Source organism: Sphaerodactylus townsendi, linkage group LG09 (assembly GCF_021028975.2).
Source record: "Sphaerodactylus townsendi isolate TG3544 linkage group LG09, MPM_Stown_v2.3, whole genome shotgun sequence".
Lineage (NCBI taxonomy): Eukaryota > Metazoa > Chordata > Lepidosauria > Squamata > Sphaerodactylidae > Sphaerodactylus > Sphaerodactylus townsendi.
Window position 1 is genome coordinate 4,152,347 of NC_059433.1, and position 22,862 is coordinate 4,175,208.

The 22,862-nt window shown below is 46.1% G+C and overlaps 1 protein-coding gene across 4 annotated transcripts in view; it reads right to left on the reverse strand.

Annotated features, from left to right (window-relative positions):
- Positions 1-22,862, reverse strand: part of CDH18 (cadherin 18) — an 883,209-nt gene that overhangs the window by 88,756 nt on the left and 771,591 nt on the right. For all 4 annotated transcript variants that reach the window (XM_048508491.1, XM_048508490.1, XM_048508492.1 and 1 more), the window contains one exon: positions 11,160-11,347. In XM_048508491.1, coding sequence (XP_048364448.1) covers positions 11,160-11,347 — 188 coding nt within the window. The remainder of the gene's footprint in view (positions 1-11,159; positions 11,348-22,862) is intronic.

The window sequence follows — 22,862 nt, forward strand, 5'->3', positions numbered from 1 at the left end:
GTGGTTGGAATAGGCCAATTCTTAATACTGGCAACCTTAGCTTCAAGAGGCTTAATTTGACCGTTGCCGACACAGTGACCAAGGTATATCACCTCCTTCCATCCAAATTGACACTTATCAGGTCTCAAAGTTAACCCAGCTTCCTGAACCTTCTGCAAAACCATTCAGATATGTTTCAAATGGGTCTCCCCAGGAATCAGACATGATGGCTATATCATCCTGATAACCAAAGGCATAATCTAACCCAGTAAGAACCTTATCAATCAACCTCTGGAAGGTTTTGAATGGCTCCGTTTAACCCAAAAGGCATTCTCTTAAATTGAAAATGCCCAAGCCCGCATACAAAGGCTGTTTTCTCAGAGGCTTCTTTAGTTAGGGGAATTTGCCAATACCCCTTTGAACAGTCCAAGGTGCTTGTAAACTTAGCACTAGCTAATCTTTCCACCAATTCCTCCAAACGGGGTGTGGGATAAGGATCAAGAGTTGTCATTAGATTAACCTTTCTAAAGTCTACACACAGTCTGAATTCAGGAGGGTCACCCTCAGACACTTGCTTTTTCTTCACTAGTACTATGGGTGCTCCCCATGCACTGTTACTAGGCTCAATAATATCCCACTTCAACATTTGTTTAACCTCCTTCTCCACAACTTCTTTGATAATGATTGTTAATAGGGTATGGTGTGGTTTTAATAGGTGCGACACTTCCAGTGTCAATGTGGTGGGAAATCAGGTGAGTCAAACCGGGCTGTTCAGTAAACAACAATTCAAAGTCCTTTAACAAATGTCTAACTTGCTTACATTGCCCTTCTGATAAACTCATCTGCGTTAGTGTCAACTTGTACTGGAAAAGTCATTACAGATCTCTCACAATACGGTTTCAACCTATTCGCATGCACAGTTCTCTGCCCATCATCTTCTTGAATTACATAATTGTCATTGGGTAAAACCTGTATTATCACATAAGGTCCCTTCCAAGCCACATCCAACTTAACAGGCTTATCCACTGACAGTAATAAAACTTTATTACCCACTGCAAAGCTGCGTGGTCTAGCCTTAACATCAAAGTAGGTCTTTTGCTTTTGCTGAGCCTGCTTCAAATTCTCTGCTGCAGCTGTCCTTACTTCCTGCAGAGTTCTTTGCAGCTCACAGAAATATGCATTTACATCCTTGGGACAAGAGTTGTCAGTAAAGCCTTCCCAATTTGCTCTAGCTAAGCCCAAAGGGCGTCTGATATCTCTGCCAAACAATAACTGATTTGGGCTAAAATCCTAGGCTTTCTTGGACTGAATCACGCGGAGAGCAAACGTCAAATATGGTACCGCTTGATCCCATGAATTTGAATGCTTTAGTACATAAGACTTTCAACAATTGTCCGTAGTTCTGGAATGGCTCCCTCTCCACTAAAACCATTTGACTGAGGGTTATAATGGCCATACCTACTAGGCATGCTGGAACCTCAGCCAACTCTACAGAAAAATTTTCATCATCCTGTGACATCAAATTAGGGGCTTGATCAGTCATTAGTACTTTCCATCACACCATATGTGGACACAAATTCCATTAAGGCCTTAGCTACTGACACAGATGTAATGTTTCTCACACAAAAGGCACAAGGAAATCTGGTTGCATGGTCAACTATAACTACAATATACTGTTTTCCCGAACTACTTTTAGGTAAAGGACCTAAAATGTCCAAACTGACCCTTGCAAAGGGTTCATCAATTACCCCTGGGTAGGGAATTAAGTAGCTCACACCCTAGTTCTATCAGTAGCGATGCCCAAACCCGTTGACATACATCACATGTCTTGCAAAAGGAAATCCTTAACTGCTTTAGTCAACCCTTGGCCAAAAAAACTGCGCTTTTTCACATAACTCTTTTAAAGTAGTACATGATCTTTGTTCAGTTTTAAACTGCTCAGACCTTTCATGACATACATTTTCTTTATCCTCAAAATGGAAAGTTTCAACTTCCATAGCTGGACCAGGAGTGCTTAATGACTCATCTTTCTTTCCCTCCAATTGTGACTTAGTTAACTCAGCTTTTGCTGTCAACTCCACTTCCACCCCACTTTTTCTTTTTTGCTCACCTATATTTGACTTAAGTCTTTTTCCAGCTTTAGGAATCCTAGTTGGAAACTTTTCATGTACATCTTCTAATTCCCCCCTTTGAGCCTTCCTGTTTCTCTCTTTTTCTCAGTGCTTGTTTTAGCCTTTGACCTACAAAGTAACTACTCGCTTCATTTTGTCTAGATTGGTACAACACATCTGCTAACCAATTATAAAGCTGCATATCAGAAACATCATGGTACACAATGGCATATATGTCCTTTTCAATTCTGGGAGTCTGGATATGAATCAGTACTAAATCTAAGTTACATAGGGGGGTCCCTTCATATGGGGTAACCTGCATCCTTCCCACCAACTGATGACTTATTTGCTTTAACAACTTTCTCTGTTGATAGAACTTATATCTGCCCCGTGTCGACAGAACCTTCCACCCACAACTTTCCCCTAAGTAACACTTTCATAGCCCTGAGATCTCCAACCCACTGTCTCTGTTCCTAAACCAAGATATCACACTATTTACATCAACCAGCTGTAACTCTCTCCATTCTCACTCTTGGTTCCTTTTGTTTCAGTGGATTTAACAAGTTCCTCATCACCAGCATATCTCTTAGTTGTCAGCAGAGTTTCTCCAGGACTTAGCAGAGTTCTTCATCACTGGAATTAATGCAGGACCGGCTCTTTCTCCTTCACTGGAACAAGCAGAACTACCTGGTGAATCATTACCTCTCCCTCCCAATCTTCATTTTGCACCAAAACCCGATTATTTCCAACATGTTTGCACTCTTTGTTTCTCTCTTATTTCCTTTGCACATTGTAGGATTTTGAAGTGACCCCTTTCTTCCACACAAAAAGCAGATTATATTCCTTTGGTGTATAGATCTCCAGCCAGGTTTACTGGGCCTTGGAAAGAAGTCCTTTCTCTAGAAGCAAACTTTTCTCCATCCTTTACCCGTAGAACTCAATCATTTCTCGGGTTGGTTTTAAAACAATTCTCTCTCTTCTCTGATTACAAAACGTGCTGGTTTTCTTTCCTTGCTTTTTTATGGCGGCCATCTGGTCTGCGAAAGACAGCCAAGTCAGATAGAATAATCTAAGTTCTCTTTGTAAGAATTTGAACAAGAGCTGAGGTACATTTCTTCGGGGAGTGTGTGAAAAAATTGCTCTGCTTGCTATCAAGTTGCAAAAGTCTTCTATGGACTTTAGAACCTTTGCAGCTCTATACCATTCTTCTGAACTATATAAGTTTCAATCCCGAGGAGCCCATAAAAGCCAACACTTAGCTCTCAGCCTTCCTCTTAGGGGAAAGCTCCCTCAGTTCTTTCTCTCTCAACTGGATCTCGGATTTTCCAAATCTGGCTAAAGGCCTGCTACTTTTAAAATTCTCTATAGGTGCCTTCTTCCCCAAGTGTAAGTTCCCACCTAATAACTGAGCTTAAATCCTCCAGGCAACGCATAGGCCGTAAGCCCTTCCCTCACTCTGCTCTCTTCTGGGAACTTCTATTTTTTTTCTCTCAAGGCAGCTTCAAACAAAGGCTAAAAAACTTTCCACTGACTCACCCCTGCTGATACCTGGGGAACTGGTTCTCTTCTGCCAAGGCTGCAGTCGAGCTCCCTCTGTCTATCACTGCATCCAGCAAGTTCATGGGTGGTTTGCTTGTCGTGCATAAGCGTTTGCAGCATCCTCATTCCATCCCTCAGTGCTGGATTTGGTACTTGGAGTGGATAGATCGATCTGTACTTCCTATACCTTATCACGTCCTGGTTGCATTAACTCTGGGTAGTCCTCTGGGGTGTACTACAGACCTTTCTTGGTCATTCTCATCCATGTCCCTCAACTCCTTGCCATTTCAACAGCTGTCCCCGTGGCTCCCAACTCTTGAGCTACCACTCTGCTGCTTGATTCTGGCTCAGCTGAGAAAAATGGTGTGCATATTCTGGGCTCTTTCCAGTGTGACCTTGCACTTCATTCACCTTTTTAGATCGAGGGTTTCACTACTGGATTCGTCCCATCTGCACATTCAACTGGAAATCTGTGGTTTGTACTAGAGCAAATTTTACACTCTTTTGCTTGCCATCAAATGCTCACTGAGTGTATTTCAAAATCCCGCCGCTGCCACCATGTCAAGGGAAGACTCCACAGTCCCCTTCTACTTGAATTGCTTATTGATTCAATACACTCATAGAAACTTCTTCTTTTTTGTAGTTTATTTTGTAGTTTATTACATATAACAGGCAAGCTTACAAGTTGCTCTAACTAATTAACAAAAGAAAACTTCAGGAAAAACGAACTGGGCTTCAGCTTCAGTTAAACCCTCACTCACTAACTGCCCTTCCTGTGTTCTGAGCCACATCCTCCAACTGACACTTTCAGAATGTTCCTGAACTCTTCACAGGAGGGGAGAGAGGGGGAGGGGTGGCATGCAAGGGAAGGGAAGGGAGGGAGGGAGGGAGAGGGTGGCATGCAAGGGAGGGGAGGGAGCGGGCTCAGCATCTGGACGTGGTCCACCTACCCTAATGAAGGGAGGGGGAGGGGAGAGAGGGGGAGGGGTGGCATGCAAGGGAAGGGAATTGAAGAGTTTGTTTGTTTTGCTTACGCCTCGTCACAAATTATGGAGGGGGAGGGTGGCATGCAATGGAGGGGAGGGGCCAGGCATCTGGCCATGACCCACCCACCCTTGTGAAGGAAGGGGGAGGGGAGAGAGGGTGCCATGCGAGGGAAGGGGAGTGAGTGAGGAGTGGCATGCAAGGTAAGGGGAATAAACACCGGTACTTAAGGCATGAGAGACGATGAAGGATCACATCATATTGCTATGAAACAGAAAACTGGACATTCAGGATCTGAGAGATCCTGGATGTCTTTATTGCTCTTTTCAGAAATGCCGTCATGTTGGAACATGATATGCAGGTGTCCACCCATTCCCTTGTGAAGCAAGGAAGATCTATTTTTATACCAAACCAGAGTAATGTGAACATTACTTCAGGAGTAATTTCCTCTGAGCTGCAACAAATTATTACATAAAGATCTTTCAATAATATCAGAGGTCTGCCCCCCCCCCCTGGTTTGAATTCATTATCTATGAGGCAAAGAGAAGACAGCAGCATATACTGCCTGGAGGCAGAATCGCTTGAGAAAAGCAGTATCTGTACACACAATACTGCTGAAAGTTTGTCACGGAATTGTGACAATGTCCAGGATTTTAGTATTATTATGATGGGATTGCAACATGGCATTTGTGGAGTGGTTTTAGTTGTAGGGTTGTGCACCTCCAAAAATTTTAGACTTTTTTTTGGAGCTGGATATCAGAGAGTTATCGGTTATTTAGGTTCTGAATGGGGTTTTTTTTTGGGGGGGGGGAGACCTCTGATATTATTGAGCTCCTTTATTCCATATGGGGAATATTTCCAGAGGGCTGGAAAGGTGGTTTCTTGAAGAAATAGTATCAAAATTGCAGTGTAGCTACAGGTGCCTGTCCATTAAATGACCCTTCTTGAATGTGGTCCCCCCAGCCATCCTTTACTGGCTCCGGGGGAGGGAATGAACTCTGAGCTTCCTTCAAGCAAGCAGGGACCAAACAGTCAACAGCAAGCAAAGCAATCTCTCAAAGCAGACGGAACCAACAAGCCCAAAGAACCAACGGAGAACCAGGCAAACTCAGCAGAAGAAGAGGACATAGTGGCAAACCTAACATTAATAAATGTACATTCTGAGAATCCAAATCAAGGTCAATCCAGAGATTCCTCCAAGCTAAACTGAATCCCACCTCTCTTGCAATCCAACAAATGTAAAATCAGAGGATCTCATCCAATGTATAACCCAGAGGCATAGTGGAGTAGGAGGTTAAGAGTTCATGTATCTAAGCTGGAGGAACCAGGTTTGATTCCCAGCTCTGCCGCCTGAACTGTGGAGGCTTATCTGGGGAATTCAGATTAGCCTGTGCACTCTCACATATGCCAGCTGGGTGACCTTGAACTAGTCACAGCTTCTCGGAGCTCTCTCAGCCCCACCTACCTCACAGGGCGTTTGTTGTGAGGGGGGAAGGGCAAGGAGATTGTAAGCCCCTTTGAGTCTCCTGCAGGAGAGAAAGGGGGGATATAAATCCAAACTCCTCCTCCTCCTCTTCTTCTTCTACAAAAATGCATGGCAATGTTGAAACAGAGAATCCACAGCAAACCCAACACAAACAAACTCATGCAAAGACCACAATGTTGCAAGACTCATAGAATTAACTAGCGGGGCCCGGCCACGCGTTGCTGTGGCTTACTGTGGTAAAATGGGAAAGGAACAGTAGCAGCAAATCAATTGTAGAGGCCAGCAGTACGTGCTCATGCAAACACGCAGCCTGATACTGTGCGATGTAATTGATGTGTGTGCCCGCATTCCTTGGGGGGAGGGGAATGGAAAGGCACCTCTCCCACACATCTAGGCTGGCTGGTCCTGGGAGTAAGTTTGGTTGGTGAAAATGGGTGTCGCTTCTGAGGAAACCCTCTGAGGGGCGCGACACAGCTATACAAAGTATGTCACGGTTGCTTTACCAAGCTTACTCTTGAGTAATGCATACCTGGTTTTCTTAACTGTAACCACAGTATTCAGGGAATCTAGGGTGCCTGGCCCCTCCCTCCTATCCCTTGCATGTCGCCCCTTACTCTCTTCCCTCCCTCACTTCTCTTCCTTTGCATGCCACCCCTCCCCCTCCCTCCCTTCCCTTTCCCTCCGCTAGGGTGGGTGGGTCATATCAAGATGCTGGGCCCCCTCCCTCCCCTCCCTTGCATGCCACCCCTCACTCTCTCCCCTCTCTCATTTCTCTTCCCTTGCATGCCACCCCTCCCTCTCCCTCCCTCCCTTCCCTCTCCCTCGTGTGTATGTGTGTGTATGTGTTTCACTTCCGCTCGAGTTATATAGATTTCAAAGCACAGACTGTAAGCCAAATCAATCTGCCAAGTTGAAACCATGCCATCTGGAGACCCAAATATTTCCAGAAAATATCGATAAGGTATTTTTCAGATATTTATTTAGACTCCCCATCCCCCCAAGGTGGGAGGGGCAATCAGATGCTGGGCTTCCTTCCTAACCCCCCCCCCCCCTTCATCCCAGGGTATCTACACACATATCCCTGTTTATTTGTTTATTAAAAGCCTTAAATTGTCCATTGCTTATGTAAACATCTATATATATATAAAGCAAACAGTGACTTTGTTAGTCACTCCCTAATGCCGAAACGGCTGGACGGATCGCCCCCAAATTTTCACATGACGTTCCTCCCTGTTGCGGGCAGGTAATCGGACCTTCAAATCATCGAAAGTCTATACCTGAGCCAGGTAAAACATCTTTTTCCTGGCACACCAGGCCATGAAGCTGTTTGTGTTTAACTGTCACCCTTAGAATGTTCGTGCAGCCTGTCTGTCTGTAGCCTGAGAGCTTAGAAAGTTCACTCAGATGGGCAGAGATGAGCAGTGAAAACAGTAAATAGGTAATACTGGTAGGTAATACGAGCGGAAGTGAAACACCTACACACTTTGCCATGTGAGACACCAGGTGGGGTTTCCCCCCCTCACACGCAGGTAACTTTCACTCTCTGTGCCTCACTCACTGGTACCACATAACACACATACTTTCATACATATCCAGCTCATCCTCACACACCTCACTCTGCCCTCCCTCACATCCAACCACCACTTACCCACTTCCTCACCCATATTCGCCACAGCTCTCTTTTACTAAAAGCGAGCCTTTTTCTTCAAAGAAAATCCACGGGGTGGGGGCAAACCAACACTACCGGCTCCGCTTCTTTTGCACGTGGCCCTTTAAGAACCCAGGGAGCTGGCCTTGATCTGAACGCCTCACCACCCTGCCTCTGCTGCCTGACTGGGATAGCCTGCTTGCCCCAGTTCTGCCTTACCCAAGCCAGGACTGTGCGTGTCAACCAGCCTCATGGACAGCAGGATTCGCACTCTGGGCAGTTTCATTGTGGAATGGAAAGGGATACCTTATACTAAAAAAACAAGACACCACCATATAACAATGTGAATTGAAAAGGGAAAGAGGGATTCCATTTGACCACCCCAAAAGGCTATGCTGTGGATCATTGGACCTGCATGGACATCTGGGTGGGTTGCAGACTGTGATGAGAAGGACAATTGCCACAGCAACGCGTGGCCGGGCCCCGCTAGTGTTTTAATAAACAATAAAAAGTGCTGAGCAGCCAACTTTTGGCCTTGCGTCTGGTAAGCCTAACTTAACACCCATGGTTAGCCAAATAGATGGCACTGCCAAATCTCTCTGCCTCAGTTTCCCATCTGTAAACAAGTTATAATAGTGGTCTTTTAAGAGTTGATATGGGAGCTCAGTAATTGGCCCATTAAAACGTGTATGCGGCACCAAATCCTTTTGCGAACAAAGTTCACTGAAGAGATTTTTGTTGCCTTCTCCTTCACAGGGCAGCTCTAACCCCCCCCCCCCAAGCTGAAATATTGAATTCTAAATATGGAGCAAAGCTGAAAAGAACAGTACCTGAGAAGTGGATCAGAAAGCAACCAAGAACAAGTGGAACAAAAGCCCGCAGCAAGTTTACCAGATGGCCAAAGAAGGTTGCAGCAACATCCTCAGGACATTGATAGTGATGCAAAATCTATAGAAACTGGTCACAGAGTCAGGGTTAATTAGGAAGAATGCTCAGATGACACAGTCTCTGGGAAGCCATGCCTCTGCCTCAGATTGGCTCAGCAGGGAAAAGTCCCTGACAGTAAAAGCATGTTTTCTACTTCACTTCTTTAGGGAGAAGGCAACTTATTTGTTCAACTTATTTGTTCAATTTATCTGGGGCATGCTTTCTTGGGCATCACTTACAGGATAATGCTCGTAGTTTCTCAACAATCATGGGCAAGGGAAGGAATAGAATAACTAATCCTGGATCAGCCTGTCTAAAGAACACCATGCATCATTTCAGTCATCTTCATCAACCTGAGCAGCATATATGGATAACTAGTTTTGTTATATTTTATCAGGTATTTCTGGTGCTGTTTTTATTTATTTATTTACTTATTTTATTAAACTTCTCAGGGCTCAGGGCAGTGTCCATCAATTATATAAAACAGTTAAAAACCTTTTCACACCCAATCCCAGTTAAAAGCCATATATAAATTATAAGGCTACAAGACCACTGTAATTGTATATTCCTGTAATCAAAAATAAATCCTTCCAGTTAGTCTGTGGAAGTGACACTGAACATGACATACACAGAATAACATGACCCTGAATGGGAATCTGCAGGTTAATGGCTGTCGGTATATCATACAATTATTTCCAGACAAAAACATCTCATAAAAACAGTTTTAAAACCTTGCCAAAATTGAAATCATTATGTCTTTGAGTCAATTAAGTATACCCAGGATGCCTGGTCAAACATTTCGCTTAACTAAACTATAACATTAACCCAACACAACTGCCCAGTCTTTTGTGTGAAAGTGTTTAAGTGATTTGCCTCATCTGCTATTTTGTGCAGTGCTAGAAAAACAAGATGTGTGTTTGGTCATGAGGACAAAAGGGGGCTGGGAAAATGATCATTGATTTCTCACAGTATAATACAGGCACAATTGGTAGCATTAACACAACTGTTGGCAGAGTGGGCTACACTAATCTCAACGCTACACCTCCATTTTCTCCTCAGGCTTTTAAAAAAAAATAGCAGCATTTCAGCTTATAGACCAAATGAGCTTTTGAAATTCTGACCCTCAACACATAAGAAGTTCCATTCTTGAATACATGTGCAGAATTACTCCAACTTCCCCTTACTACAGGAGGCATTTCTGACAGAAAGATTCACATGGTTTTGGTAAGACAACTGTTCTGAAACTGCTGCTACAACTATTGAATACTCACAACAGTACAAAATGACAATGCAAATTAGCACATTTGGGACAATACATGAAAAACTATCATTTGGACAACAAAGAAAATTAATAAAATTTTTGCCTTCAGGTAGATGGTGCTCTCAAATTTTATCTCAGCTACAAATCGCCTGAAGAATTCATGTTTCTGTATGAGCTAGGACAAGGAACAGTTTTAGAGCAAGCATTTTGGGGAGGGGGTATCTGTCTGTTTTCTGACTTGTTAGGCTCAGATGTTACTTCCATCACTGATGCAGAGAAGCATATGGGTGTCTTTCCCTGTGTGAAGTGATTTTGTGAGTAGCATTTACCTCATGGCTCAGGCGGAGGTTAATCATTGCAATAAAACTTTTCTATCTTTCATAGAGGAGGTTCAGCAGTGTTTTAAAATTGGCCCAAACTGTGGGAATCATTTCAACAGACAGTTCCCTGTAAAGTGTCAGGTTCTCGAACGTGGAAATAGCAGAGACCGTAGGAAAGTCCTAAAGCAGTTTATTTCTACAACGCGTAGAGTAACAGAGAAAGCTGAATCTAAGCTCCCCTGCTTAGATCCAGAGATTATATCCTTCAATCCCCCCCATTTGTCCTACACCAAATGTGTCTTTACAAATTCTACAGCATTAGCACTACAGAGCTTCAAGGGACCTGGGAACCTTTCGCACCTTCTTGCAAGCGCTGGCGCCAGGAGGTTGCCAGGAAGGGAAGGGGGAAACAGGAAAGCATTTACAGGAAAACATTTGCAATTCCCACACAGCAAGACATCTAGGCACTGACAGGCATGGACCTGACATAAAGCAGGGTATCCATGCAAACCTCACTTTCCACGACTGCCAGGCCATTATGAAAATATTCAAAGGGAGCCCCCAAAAGCATACTCTGTGCATGTTGATTCAGAAGTCTCCCACTAAATTCTGGGGGACTTGCTGATATGTAAGAATGAAATTGAACTCAACGATAGCACATGAAACTGCCCTAGTCCTGTAGAATTAAGGGCTTTAAAAGGGTCATCTGAGGTATGCAGGTATAAGGCACAGAACCCATGGCTTACTTTCCAGAAGTTTCCTTTTACAACTGCTTTTCTCCCAGTTGAGACGCTTCTGGTACAAGAGGTCAGTTGAGGAAAAGAAATATTTGGGAAAAGAAACCATGAGGAGGTAAGTGGCATAGAGGGCTCATCATTCCTTACCCTGGCTCTTCTGGGCTTACCTTCTTCAGGGAGATAATTCCTTCTCGTGTTTCCTTGTCCAGTGATATGGAAAAGACTCCAGAGCCATCCCCGTTTACAATTGTGTATTTCATATCTGCATTCGACCCAGTGTCTGCGTCGTTGGCCTTGATTTTGCCCACCGCTGAGCCAACTTGGGCAGACTCAGGGACATACAACTGATAATGTTCTGTAAAATATAATCAAAGAAATATTTCGAATAATTCTACTGTGGAGAATTTGAAAGAGTCAAACATGCCTTCAAGGCAAGAGTCATGAGTTCACTACAAAATTCCCTCACTGGACCCTTTTTTGCCCTCTGGCTTCTGACACTCACCTCCAGGAACCCCAGGGCCCCTTCCTTCCCCCATCTTCTACCTTCTACGCACCATTTATTTTCCTCCACATATCCCAATACTGCCCCCCCTCGCCCCATGCCTGCCTGTTGCCCCCATCCTCAGTCTGATCTCCCCACCACCTCCTTCTCCCCATCCTCTGCCACCTTTGGTGGACAACCACTTCCTTGCCCACCTGAAGAGCTACCACCACCACCAGCCTATCATGGCAGCTTTTCCTCCCACCTCTAGCTATGGGGGTGGCTCCTCTCCTGTCTGTTCAGCTGTCAAGGACAGATGTGGCTCCTCCTCCCCATCCCACCACTCTAGCAGTCCGACAGAGGGGCATCGTCTGCATAAAAGAGGGGCATCTTCTGGATAAAAGAGGGGCATCGTCTGCATAAAAGAGGGGCATCGTCTGCATAAAAGAGGGGCATCGTCTGCATAAAAGAGGGGCATCATCTGCATAAAAGAGGGGCATCGTCTGCATAAAAGAGGGGCATCGTCTGCATAAAAGAGGGGCATCGTCTGCATAAAAGAGAGGCATCTTCTGGATAAAAGAGGGGCATCGTCTGCATAAAAGAGGGGCATCGTCTGCATAAAAGAGGGGTATCTTCTGGATAAAAGAGGGGCATTGTCTGCATAAACGAGGGGCATTGTCTGCATGCAGAAAATACTTCTGTGGGGAAACTAATCCTCCCTCCATTTCTCCTGATATTCAGATTTTTCTGCAAACCTGAGAGATCCATCAAGTTTGCAGAAAAATGCCCTCTTCTATAAACGTGCCAATTCATGGGTTTAAGTATCATGGGGTTATGCTGCATGTTATCTATGTATAGATAATCTATAGATAATTCACAGACTGTCTGTCTATCCGTCCCTCCCTCCAATGTACAGTACATATACCTTGACCATGAAAGGTTCTCCTTCCTGAATGTGGAATACTGAATTCAGGCAGAAGTAAAATCATTAGAATTCTGTTAGATTAGGCTATCTAGTCCAGTAGCCCAAAGCAAGGTATCCAGACCTCTCCCCTCCCTGTTTCCCAACCTCAAAATTTGATATTAAATTCCTATTGATTACTATTTGATCATTAAGTCTCTATTTCACTGCCCTGGCTGAGTGCCATCTGCTAAGCCATTCGGCCTTTTAAAAAGCCATTTAAACTACTGGAAGTCATAGCAGCTTCTGGCTGAGATTTTCATACAAGAATTATGAGTCACATGGAGGTTTCTGGTTGTTCTAAACTAGGTATGTTTGAAAAACAGAAACCAGATACATGCTGTTTGTCCTTTTAAGTTAGATCCTGTAATAACAGAATGAAAGTTAGCTGTATAAAGAAACCAAACCATTTCAATTGATTTTCACCCCATGATTTTCACTCCACTAATGTCTTCTGAGAGAGCCAGCCAGTGGTTATGAGCAGGTGCAGGTGGACTCTAATCTGGAAAACTAGGTTTGTTTTCCCACAGCTAGGTGGGTGACCTTGGGCCAGTCAGTTCTCTCCAGACTCTTTCCTCTGCTCTTGCCTCACAAGATTTGTGTTGTGGGGAGAAGAAAGGAAGGAGTTTGTTAGCCACTTTGAGACTCCTTGTGGTAGAGAAAAGTGGGGTATAAATCTAAACTCTTCTCTTCTCCTTTTATAACAGCAGTTAGGCTGATCAGTTTACAGCCAGACAATGGAAATTCTAAATCACCACAAAGCATCACAGTTTTGAATAAGCAGTGGCGTAGGAGGTTAAGAGCTGGTGTATCTAATCTGGAGGAACCAGGTTTGATTCCCAGCTCTGCCGCCTGAGCTGTGGAGGCTTATCTGGGGAATTCAGATTAGCCTGTACACTCCAACACACGCCAGCTGGGTGACCTTGGGCTAGTCACAGCTCTCTCAGCCCCACCTACCTCACAGGGTGTTTGTTGTGAGGGGGGGAAGGGCAAGGAGATTGTCAGCCCCTTTGAGTCTCCTGCAGGAGAGAAAGGGGGGATATAAATCCAAACTTCTCTTCTTCTTTTTCTTTTTGTGTTGTGTTTCACAGACTGGTCTGATATTCAGAGCTGTAACAGTCATGTAGTTCGTATTGCCATGGGAGAAAAATATAACACTTTTGTGCGCTCTCCTCTTTTTCTACTCCCACAGAGCCAGTGAAACAAAGACGGTAAAATTTCCCAGAGTTAAAAGCTATGTAATTTTAAAAGCCTAGAATGGCTTTTCTCCTCCATCCACATTTATGTGCTCCGCAACTGAGAGAAACTTTCTGACTCAATGCTTTATAGCACTCAAGGCAAATCAGATTATTTCTTAAATTAACCTTTGTGCACCTCACGGGCTGGCCTTAACATTAAAGGAAATAAAAGCTTATTCACAACCGTGGGAGGCCACAATTAAGGTTGCCGTGGCTGCTGCTGCTCTTCTGCCCAGAGAACAGTCTGAGGATCACACCAGCAGCCTTGAGAAACTGAGCGTTTTCAGTGAGTATCGTAAAATATTGTTTTCCAAAGAAGCACTGCAAAAAGGAACCAGAAACAACAAACCGGAGGGGACTAAACATAGCTTGTCAGAAGTGTGCACTCGGACATTCAACAATAATCTTCATCATCGATCTCTCATGTCTTATTTGCCCCTAAGTCTGTCAGTTTGTTAGTCTGAACATATGCAGCTGGTTTCTACTGGATTGGGCCATCCGTCTACCACAGTCAATATTGTCTACTCTCGGGCAGAGATCTTTCATATGACTGATTACATTGTTCCTATTAGATGGAGACGCTAGGGACTGAATATGAGAGCCAGAGTGGAGTAGTGGTGAAGAGTGGTGGACTTGAAAATGAGGTGTGTGTGTGTGTGTGTGTGTGTGTGTGTGTGTGTGTGTGTGTGTGTGTGTGAAGCCCAGTAGAGATCCAGTGAATGACAGTTTTTTTCCTTTCTCTTTTGATACAATGGACTAAGACAGAAGGATAGGAAAAAATAATTCCTAAACCCTGAGAAAGACTTACTTCACTTCATGCAAAAATGCAGGATCAGGATGTAAAGACCACCATGTCTTTGTGGAAGAGAAATAGTCCCTTGAAGATCCAGCACTCCCAATTTGGAATAATTGCAACCAGGAACATCAAGTGTCAGAAACCTGACAGACATTCTCATTCGGTGACACCTGCCAGCAGGTGGACCTGGCAGGTGTCACCGAAACCTGGAGTCTTGAAAGGTGAGACCATTAAGCCTTGGTAGTGGCGCCCCGGGTTCCAGTGCCTTCACCGATCTGAGCACAGGGCGAGGTGGGGTGGCATTGTTCATCCGTGAGTCTATCCCCTTTAGGGCAGTCCCTGTCAGTCACTGGCATGGAGTGTGTCGGCCTAGAGTGGATTTGGCCTGGAGAGGTTGAAACATTCTCCCTGGTGTACCCGATTAGCCCCTGGCGCACCCGGGAGGCAACCTATCACGGCTGCTGGAGGTGGTGTGGACTGGGCGTTGCGGTTCCCAAACTTGTGTTTTGGGGACTTCAACGTACCTCGGCCTTGCCGCCTCATCTCTGAGCCAGCGGACCTGAGTGTCATCCATGTGGCGGCGCTAGGCCTCTCCTTAATCAACTTTGGCCCCACCCATGAGGCCGGTCCTTACGCTGGATTTGGTCTTGGGTCCAGGGGATGAAGACCTGAGTGCATTATCCTCTATCAATAGAGTGCCATGGGTCTGACCACTATGCCTTGAAGGTCGGATGGACTGCCTTAACACCCGGTCTGGCGGCGGGCGATTTTTTTGCCACGCCCAGCGGAGACTTATGGATCCCACTTGGTTTCCTGAATGCTCTTGGGACCCTGAACCCTCGGCACACTCGATGAGCAGGTGGGACTGGAGATGCCCGGCTCTCGATGCCATCGATGTTGTTGCCCAGGCGTCCTCGCCCGTTTTGTGGCGCTCCATGGTATCACGGAGGAGTTGCGTCAAATGGAAAAGCGAGGTCTTAGGCGTCTAGGCGGTGTGGAGGGAAATCTCTGCAACTGACTGCCTTGAGAACATCTTATAGGGCGTTTATGAGAAACTTTATGAGATGGCGGCGAAGAAGCGAAGAGAGTCTTCTTCTCTTCCTCCATCGCGTCCATATCGCCAGCTCAATTGTTTATAATTAGGTGTTGAGCCTCCTTGTCAGAGGTCATCAAACTCTCAATTGGATATCAGCTGTAGAGGCATTTATGAGCTTCTAACTGCGGATAAGGTTGCGTCGCTCCGCCGCTGACCTCCCACCCAGGTGGCTACAATTAGTGAACTGGGGGGGAACTCCCTTGCCGTCTTCTGGCCGTGTTTGTGATTTCCCTACTCTATGGAAACGCTGTGGAGCAGGACCTTAGCTGCTGTTAGACCTACTACCTGTCCTCTGGATCCGTGCCGTCTTGGCTTGTGAAAGCCTGCCAGAAGTGACTTCACGACCCCATCTGTTGAGTATCATCAATAACTCCCTTGAGCAGGAGTTTTCCCAGATGGGTTGAAGGAGGCAGTGGTCCACCCTCTTAAAGACCATCATTAGATCCTAGGGATCTGGCCAATTACTGCCCGTTTTAGTCTGTGGTTTCTGGGGAAGGTAATTGAGAAGGTAGTGCTGGAGCAGCTTCAAGGCTTCTGGATGACACCTCGACTTCGACTATCCAGTCCGGCTTCCGTGCTGGGCGGGGCGGAGACTGTTCTCATTAAAGCGTCACAGATACGCATTATGCAGCTTGACCAAAGGCGGATCGGCTGCTGGTATTGCTAAGATCTTACCGCTGGCGTTTGATGTGATGACCATGACCTTTTGACCCACGCCTGGCTGCCTCTGGAGTCGCGGGCACGTCCTTCGGTGGTTGCCTCGTTTCTCCGAGTAGGACTCAGCAAAGTGAGGTGCAGGGATAGAGCCTCCCGGAAGTGCCAGCTTGATTGCGGTGTACCCAGAGGCATTAATATCCCAGCTGTTGTTTAACATCTACATGCGACCTTGCTCCAGCAGTACGGAGTTTTAGAACATCTTGTCCGTGGTATGCAGATGACACTCAGCTCCGTCTGCTGATGGAGGAACAGCCGCGCCCTGCAACTCTACAGCATTGTTTTGGGCCCGATGCGGCGGTTGGTTCGCGACAGAGTAGGTTAAAACTGAATCCATGAAGGCGAGGAATCCTCTGGCTTAGGCGTGAGGGGAGAGGGGGGATGTTTCGGCAGCCCGGTGTGGGAGAGGTCACATTGGCACCCGACCCCCCTCGATACGCCCAACCTGGGGGTCCCACCTGGATTAGATCTCTATCAATGGAAGTCCAGGTGGCCCATATAACCAGGTTGCTTTCTTCCACCGCCGCCAGGCCGGCGGCTGGCTACTTTCTCTCCAGACCGATCTGGCCACAGTGATCCATTAGCGGTCATCTCCAGACTTAGACTATGCTTCGCTCTGGGCCTCCCTGCGTCTGATTGGGAGGTTAAAACTGGTCCAAGAAATGCAGCTGCGGGTCTGCTTACAGGCGAAAGTGCACCGCCTGGGATCATATCCAGCCTGTGCTTTCGCCGGCTACATTGGCTCCCAGTAGAGGATTCGAATCACATCTTCAAGATTGGTGCTGACTAGCGCCCCAAAGGCCTTACAGCGGCCTGGGACGCCGGTATCTTAGCGGGACGCCGCCCCACATGTCCCTATATCACGGCCTCTTAGCTCTCGCGGGAGCCAATCTACTGATGGTCTATTTCAGGTGTCTGACTGGCCTCACCGCGGGCAGAACTTTACAACTCTGGCCCCAGCTGAATGGAACACTCTCCCACCAGCTGTCCAGTTCTGGGACCTTACTGAATTCCATAGGGCCTGTAAGGCGGAGTTGTTCCGCCCAGGCCTTTGGAGGGATCAGCCGTTGATGAATACCCATGGCCTTTACATCCGGTGCCTTTGCCATCTAGGGTTGCCAGTCTTCCCCTGAAAGAGGGGTTTGGGAAATGGATCTGTCGGGCCATTGCGTGTTAGTTTTAATCTTTCTACTAGTTTTTTATTTTACTGCTGCTTTTAATGGTTTTAGTTATTTTACTTGTATACGTGCATTTTTTATCTGTATATGTGCATTGTATTTTGCAGCGAGCCCCTCACAGGGGATGGGAAATTATAAATCGAAAATAAATAAATAAATAAATAAATAAATAAATGATGGCTCAAAAGGGGATTTACTCAGAGCCTGCAGGACTGTGTGAAATTTCAACATTGGGAACCTCAGAATCACTGTTGGGTGGGATGATGATGATACGCCTTTGAAGAAGAAGAAGAGTTTGGATTTATATCCCCCTTTCTCTCCTACAGGAGACTCAAAGGGGCTTACAATCTCCTTGCCCTTCTCCCCTCACAACAAACACCCTGTGAGGTGGGTGGGGCTGAGAGACCTCAGAAGAGCTGTGACTAGCCCAAGGTCACCCAGCTGGCATGTGTGGGAGTGTACAGGCTAATCTGAATTCCCCAGAAAAGCCTCCACAGCTCAGGTGGCAGAGCTGGGAATCAAACCCGGTTCCTCTTTAAGGAAACCTTGTAACTGTTGGGTGCCTGGGTGAAACTGTCTATACTCAGAATGACTGAAACTGCCACTGCTACTTGTCTATGTATGGTGTTTGGTCTAAGACAGGGGTCAGAAACGTTTACCACACAGAGAGCCATTTGGACCCATTTTCCATGGCCCCAAAGATCTACTGAGCTGGAGAGGTGGAGACACATGGAGTCACCTCCGTTCGGCCCCTCCACTCACCTTTCCTTCCAGGGCTGGGAGGCCGAAGCGCCAGGCAGGGAAACCCCCTCTGCCTGACAGAGCAGGCAGCCACCTGCTCCATGGGGCAGAGGGGAGATGGCCGCTGCGGCCTGCCTGGTGCCACTGTCTCTTGCACTGTGGGAAGCAGTGGTGTCGGGCAGCGAAACCCCTCTGCCTGACGGAGCAGGCAGCCGTCTGCTCCGTGGGGCAGAGGGAAATGGTTGCTGCGAGGATGGCAGAGTGGGGGTGGTGACTGCTCTGGAGGGACTTGCCAGCAGTACCCTTCAACCTCCAGGGGACGGAGGGCAGCGTGGGCGTGTCCCTCCAGCCCTTCAGAGCAGTGCTGGAAGGGGAGTGGAGGGGACTCGAAAAGTGGCCCCCTCACGCATGGAGCTGCCTCCGGTTTGACCCCTCCACACCTTTCCTTCCAGCGCTGCTCTGGAGGACTGGAGGAAACGCCCATGCTACTCTCCGACCTCCAGGCAACGAGGAGCCACAGTATAAGGCTGAAAGAGCTGCATGCAGCTTCGGAGCCGCATGTTGCAGACCCCTGGTCTCAGATCTTGAGACAAATGGTCTTGTAAGAATCTAGGGAAGACTTGCTGTGATTGACATGATCAGGATTGCTTCTTCCTACACCATCTCGCAGATGCCTTCTGCATACAGTCATACTGATGCAATGTAGATAGTCTACAAGCACGTAACACTGTGTAAACAACCTACTCTGAGAAACCTTAGGCTAGTTACCCCCACTGCTCTGTTTCCAGGTGGCCAGATGCAATCATGAAGAGTCTGGGTGTAGGACTGGGCACAGCATGTAGGACTAGTTTGGAACCACTGGCAGTTCCTATGAATGGACAGGGCTACTGGTCTGGAAAAGCATGGCTGCCTGGACTAGCTGAGACTTCTGTCTTCTCCTACTTGATTTTGTGTAGCATTTTGGGAACACTTGGAATCAGAGGGAAGGCATAAAGGAAACCTGCATCAGTTTGTACTGCTACTTTGGCACTATCCATTGTCACAAACAGATCTACTTGAGAGGAACCAAAATGACTCACTATCTGCTGAAACAGGTCCAGATTGAATGCTGACTCTCCTGAACCTAGCTGGCTTCTGCTAAGCCATTCTGCTTGGGCATTTAGTGAGCCTAGTACGTGTTCTGCTGTTTATGTAGATTTTGGCCCATGTAATTATGCATGCTGCTTCCTGCTGTAATGACCTCGACTTGGTTCCTCCTTGGTGAGTTGCATGCAATTTGTTGACTGTTCTGATGCAGACATTCATGTTCTTTATTTTCTCTTGGAAATGTTGTAGGGTTAGGTCCACCTTGGGCTACTCACAGTTTTCAGCACTCTCTCAGCCCCACCTACCTCACAAGGTGTCTGCCGCAGAGAGAGGAAGGGTTAAGGCGTTTGTAAGCTGCCTTGATACTCCTTACAGGACAGAAAGGCAGGGTATAAATCCAAACTCACTCGTATGGATCAGGGCTGTGATAGCTCACTGACCTGAATAACAATACATACGTATGATCGAGGCTATTTTCTGAGGTGCCCTACCCTGGAAGGGCTGGCGCACAGCAGGCCAAAGGAGAAGGCCCCAGCAACAGCCAGAAAAGAGAAAAAAACTCCCTCAAGCAGAGAACCGGACCAGATTGGTTGAAAAGGTCCACAACGTTTGGCAAAAGCTAGGGAGCTAGTATGCTTACAGCACGGGAGAGAGCAGGAAGGCAGTGCTGATTGAGTTCGTCAGAGAGCAGAGCAGAGGGGCAGTCTGTCAGCTCTGGACAAGAGAAGATTCTGACTCAAGCTGAGGAAGCTTTGAGGGAGTGTGGAAGGCCCTGAGTCTTGGTGGAGTGTGAACCGGCCAGGTGCCTGGCAGCTAGCCTGCCCAGACATAGTCTGTCCTGTCCTCTGTTCTAAACTCCAGTCACCAGAAGTCCAGTCCGGAAGGGGCGCTGTGGGCCTGAGTAGGGGGACTGGGAGAGGGTAGGTGGTTATGGGTGCCAGTCCTACCAGACTTAGACTTGGGGTATATGAACGAGAAAGGTGTGTGGAAATTGTGAGACCATCTGGGTGTCTGTAGAAGTAACATCTTTTAAAGAAACATATTTTTCTGAAGTAAAATCTGAGGAAGGGACACCTTTATGTTCATATTTATTCTGAAAAGGAAGTAAAGTGCCTGTAACCTGCTAAGCTAAAACAAACTCTAAACCACCAAGCTGCTAAACTCCTCTCAAAGTTACTCTGAGAAGTTTCCTGTTAAACCAAGAAATAAAAGTTTCAGTTTTTGTTCATTATAAAAACCTCTCCAGTCTTTATTATTTGTCTGTCAGTGTCTGTGTGTTCCCCAGTCAGGGTGGTGTCCGTTAAGATCAGGTTTTGTGGGCAATAATAAAGAATTTAGTGGTGGCAGCGATCAAACAATCCAATTGATAGGAAGGACCCCAAACAACGCATACATGCAGCCTTCCTTGGATAAAGCCGGGCTAAAGACCCTTCTCTTGAGGTGACATGTAAATCTTAACTTGCCCCACTCCTGGAAGGGCTGGCGTGCACAGCAGGCCAAAGGAGAAGGCCCCTAGCAACAGCCAGAAAAGAGAAAAAAACTCCCTCAAGTAGAGCAGAACTGCACTAGATTGGTTGGAAAGGTCCAATAACGCTTTGGGCAAAAGCTTGGGAGCTAGTATGCTTACAGCACGGGAGAGTGAAGGAAGGCAGTGCTGATTGGAGTCTCGCTTTCTCAGAGCAGAGCAGAGTGGGGGCAGTCTGTCAGCTCTGGACAAGAAAGGATTCTGACTCAAGCTGAGGAAGCTTTGAGGGAGTATGGAAGGTCCTCAGTCTTGGTGGAGGTGTGGAACCGGGCCGGGCCAGGGTGTCTGGTGGCTAGCCTGCCCAGACATAGTCTGTCCTGTCTCTCTGTTCTCTAAACTCCAGTCACCAGAAGTTCAGTCCCAAGGGGGCGTTTCTGTGGGCCTGGAGTAGGGGGACTGGGAGAGGGTAGGTGCTAGTGGGGTGCCAGTCCCACCAGACTTAGACTTGGGGTATAAGGAACGTAGAAAGGTGTGTGGAAACAGTGAGACCATCTGGGTGTCTGTAGAAGCAACATCTTTTAAAGAAACATATTTTTCTGAAGTAAAATCTGGAGGGAAGGGACACCTGCGAGTGTTCATATTTATTCTGAAAGTGAAGTAAAGTGCCTGTAACCGTTAAGCTAAAAGAACTTCTAAACCACTACTCTGTTTAAACTCCTCTCAAAGCACTCTGAGAAGCCTCTGTTAAACCGCAAATAAAAGTTTCAGTTTTTGTTCATTATAAAAACCTCTCCAGTCTTTATTATTTGTCTGTCAGTGTCTGTGTGTTCCCCAGTCAGGGTGGTGTCCGTTAAGATCAGGTTTTGTGGGCAATAATAAAGAATTTAGTGGTGGCAGCGATCAAACAATCCAATTGATAGGAAGGACCCCAAAAACAAGCTGACAGGAATCCTTCCTATATAAAGCAGAGTTAAAGACCCCTTTCGTGACAACAGACATGCTGCAAGTGGGAATATTGATCCAGTGACTTGAGTCATTTTGGCTCTCCACATGTCTGTCTTCATATTGGCACCCTACTATATATGGGTTGGATCCAATCCACTTTTTCACTCAATCTCAATCATTTCCCTCCTTGCTACCATCCCTACCATATCCTTTTTACAGATGGGTCTAACGGTTCCCAGCATAGACTTTTTGGTGGCCTAACAGGACACATGGCTCCTTTTTCAACAGTTGAAAAGTTGGCGGGATTCAACTTGATGTGTTGAGCCTGCTTTGCATTTCCACAGGGTCAACAGTATCTTAAGGCAATGGGAGTCTCCCCTAACAGTGTTCCTCCCCTTCTCAGTTTCTCAGATTGCCCGTCTTCTCATTTGTGATCACATAACATTCATTCAGCAACTGCTGCCATAAAAGAATAATTAGGAAGGCTCCAGTAACGACTCCACAGTGAAGTTTGCGGTGAGCTGTGCACTTAAAGTAGGAAATAGAGTTCATTGCCATGCATAAAGAATACAGCACATCTTCATAAAAACTATACCACTTATTCTTTCGAGCTTCAGCTCAGTCAAGCATTTAACTGAATGGCTATCACTTAGGCCCATGCTTATTAAAAGCACGGCCATGCTTGAGAATTATACTTACTTGGAGAAAACATGTAAATCATTGTGCTTTGGAATGTTACCGATGCTTCTCTACAATTTGCCAAAGACTCTTGTTAATGAACACCGCCACATTTAAAAAAAAAAAAAGTTAAAAAAAATATTATGGCACATGTATGCTCACTACTTCATCAAGTTGTAAACTTCAAAATGGATGGCCCAGTATGAGGCTGCATACTTCTGAAAGTGAAATAAAACATGACAGAGAATTATGGCATGAGCATTAGTCTCTGCTTTAGATACTTGGCAGAGTACTTTTTTTAAAAAAAAATCTGGATTTGGATGAAACAACTGAACTATGGATTTCTTCATATGCCGTGTAAAAGCATGGCTTAACTAAACTAACTAAGGTTAGTTGACTGACCAGTCATTCCACTAACTGATTAGTTACAGCACCCCAAACTAGTTTTGGAACCCACGTTTTGAAGTTCGTTTACAATTTACAGTTTCATG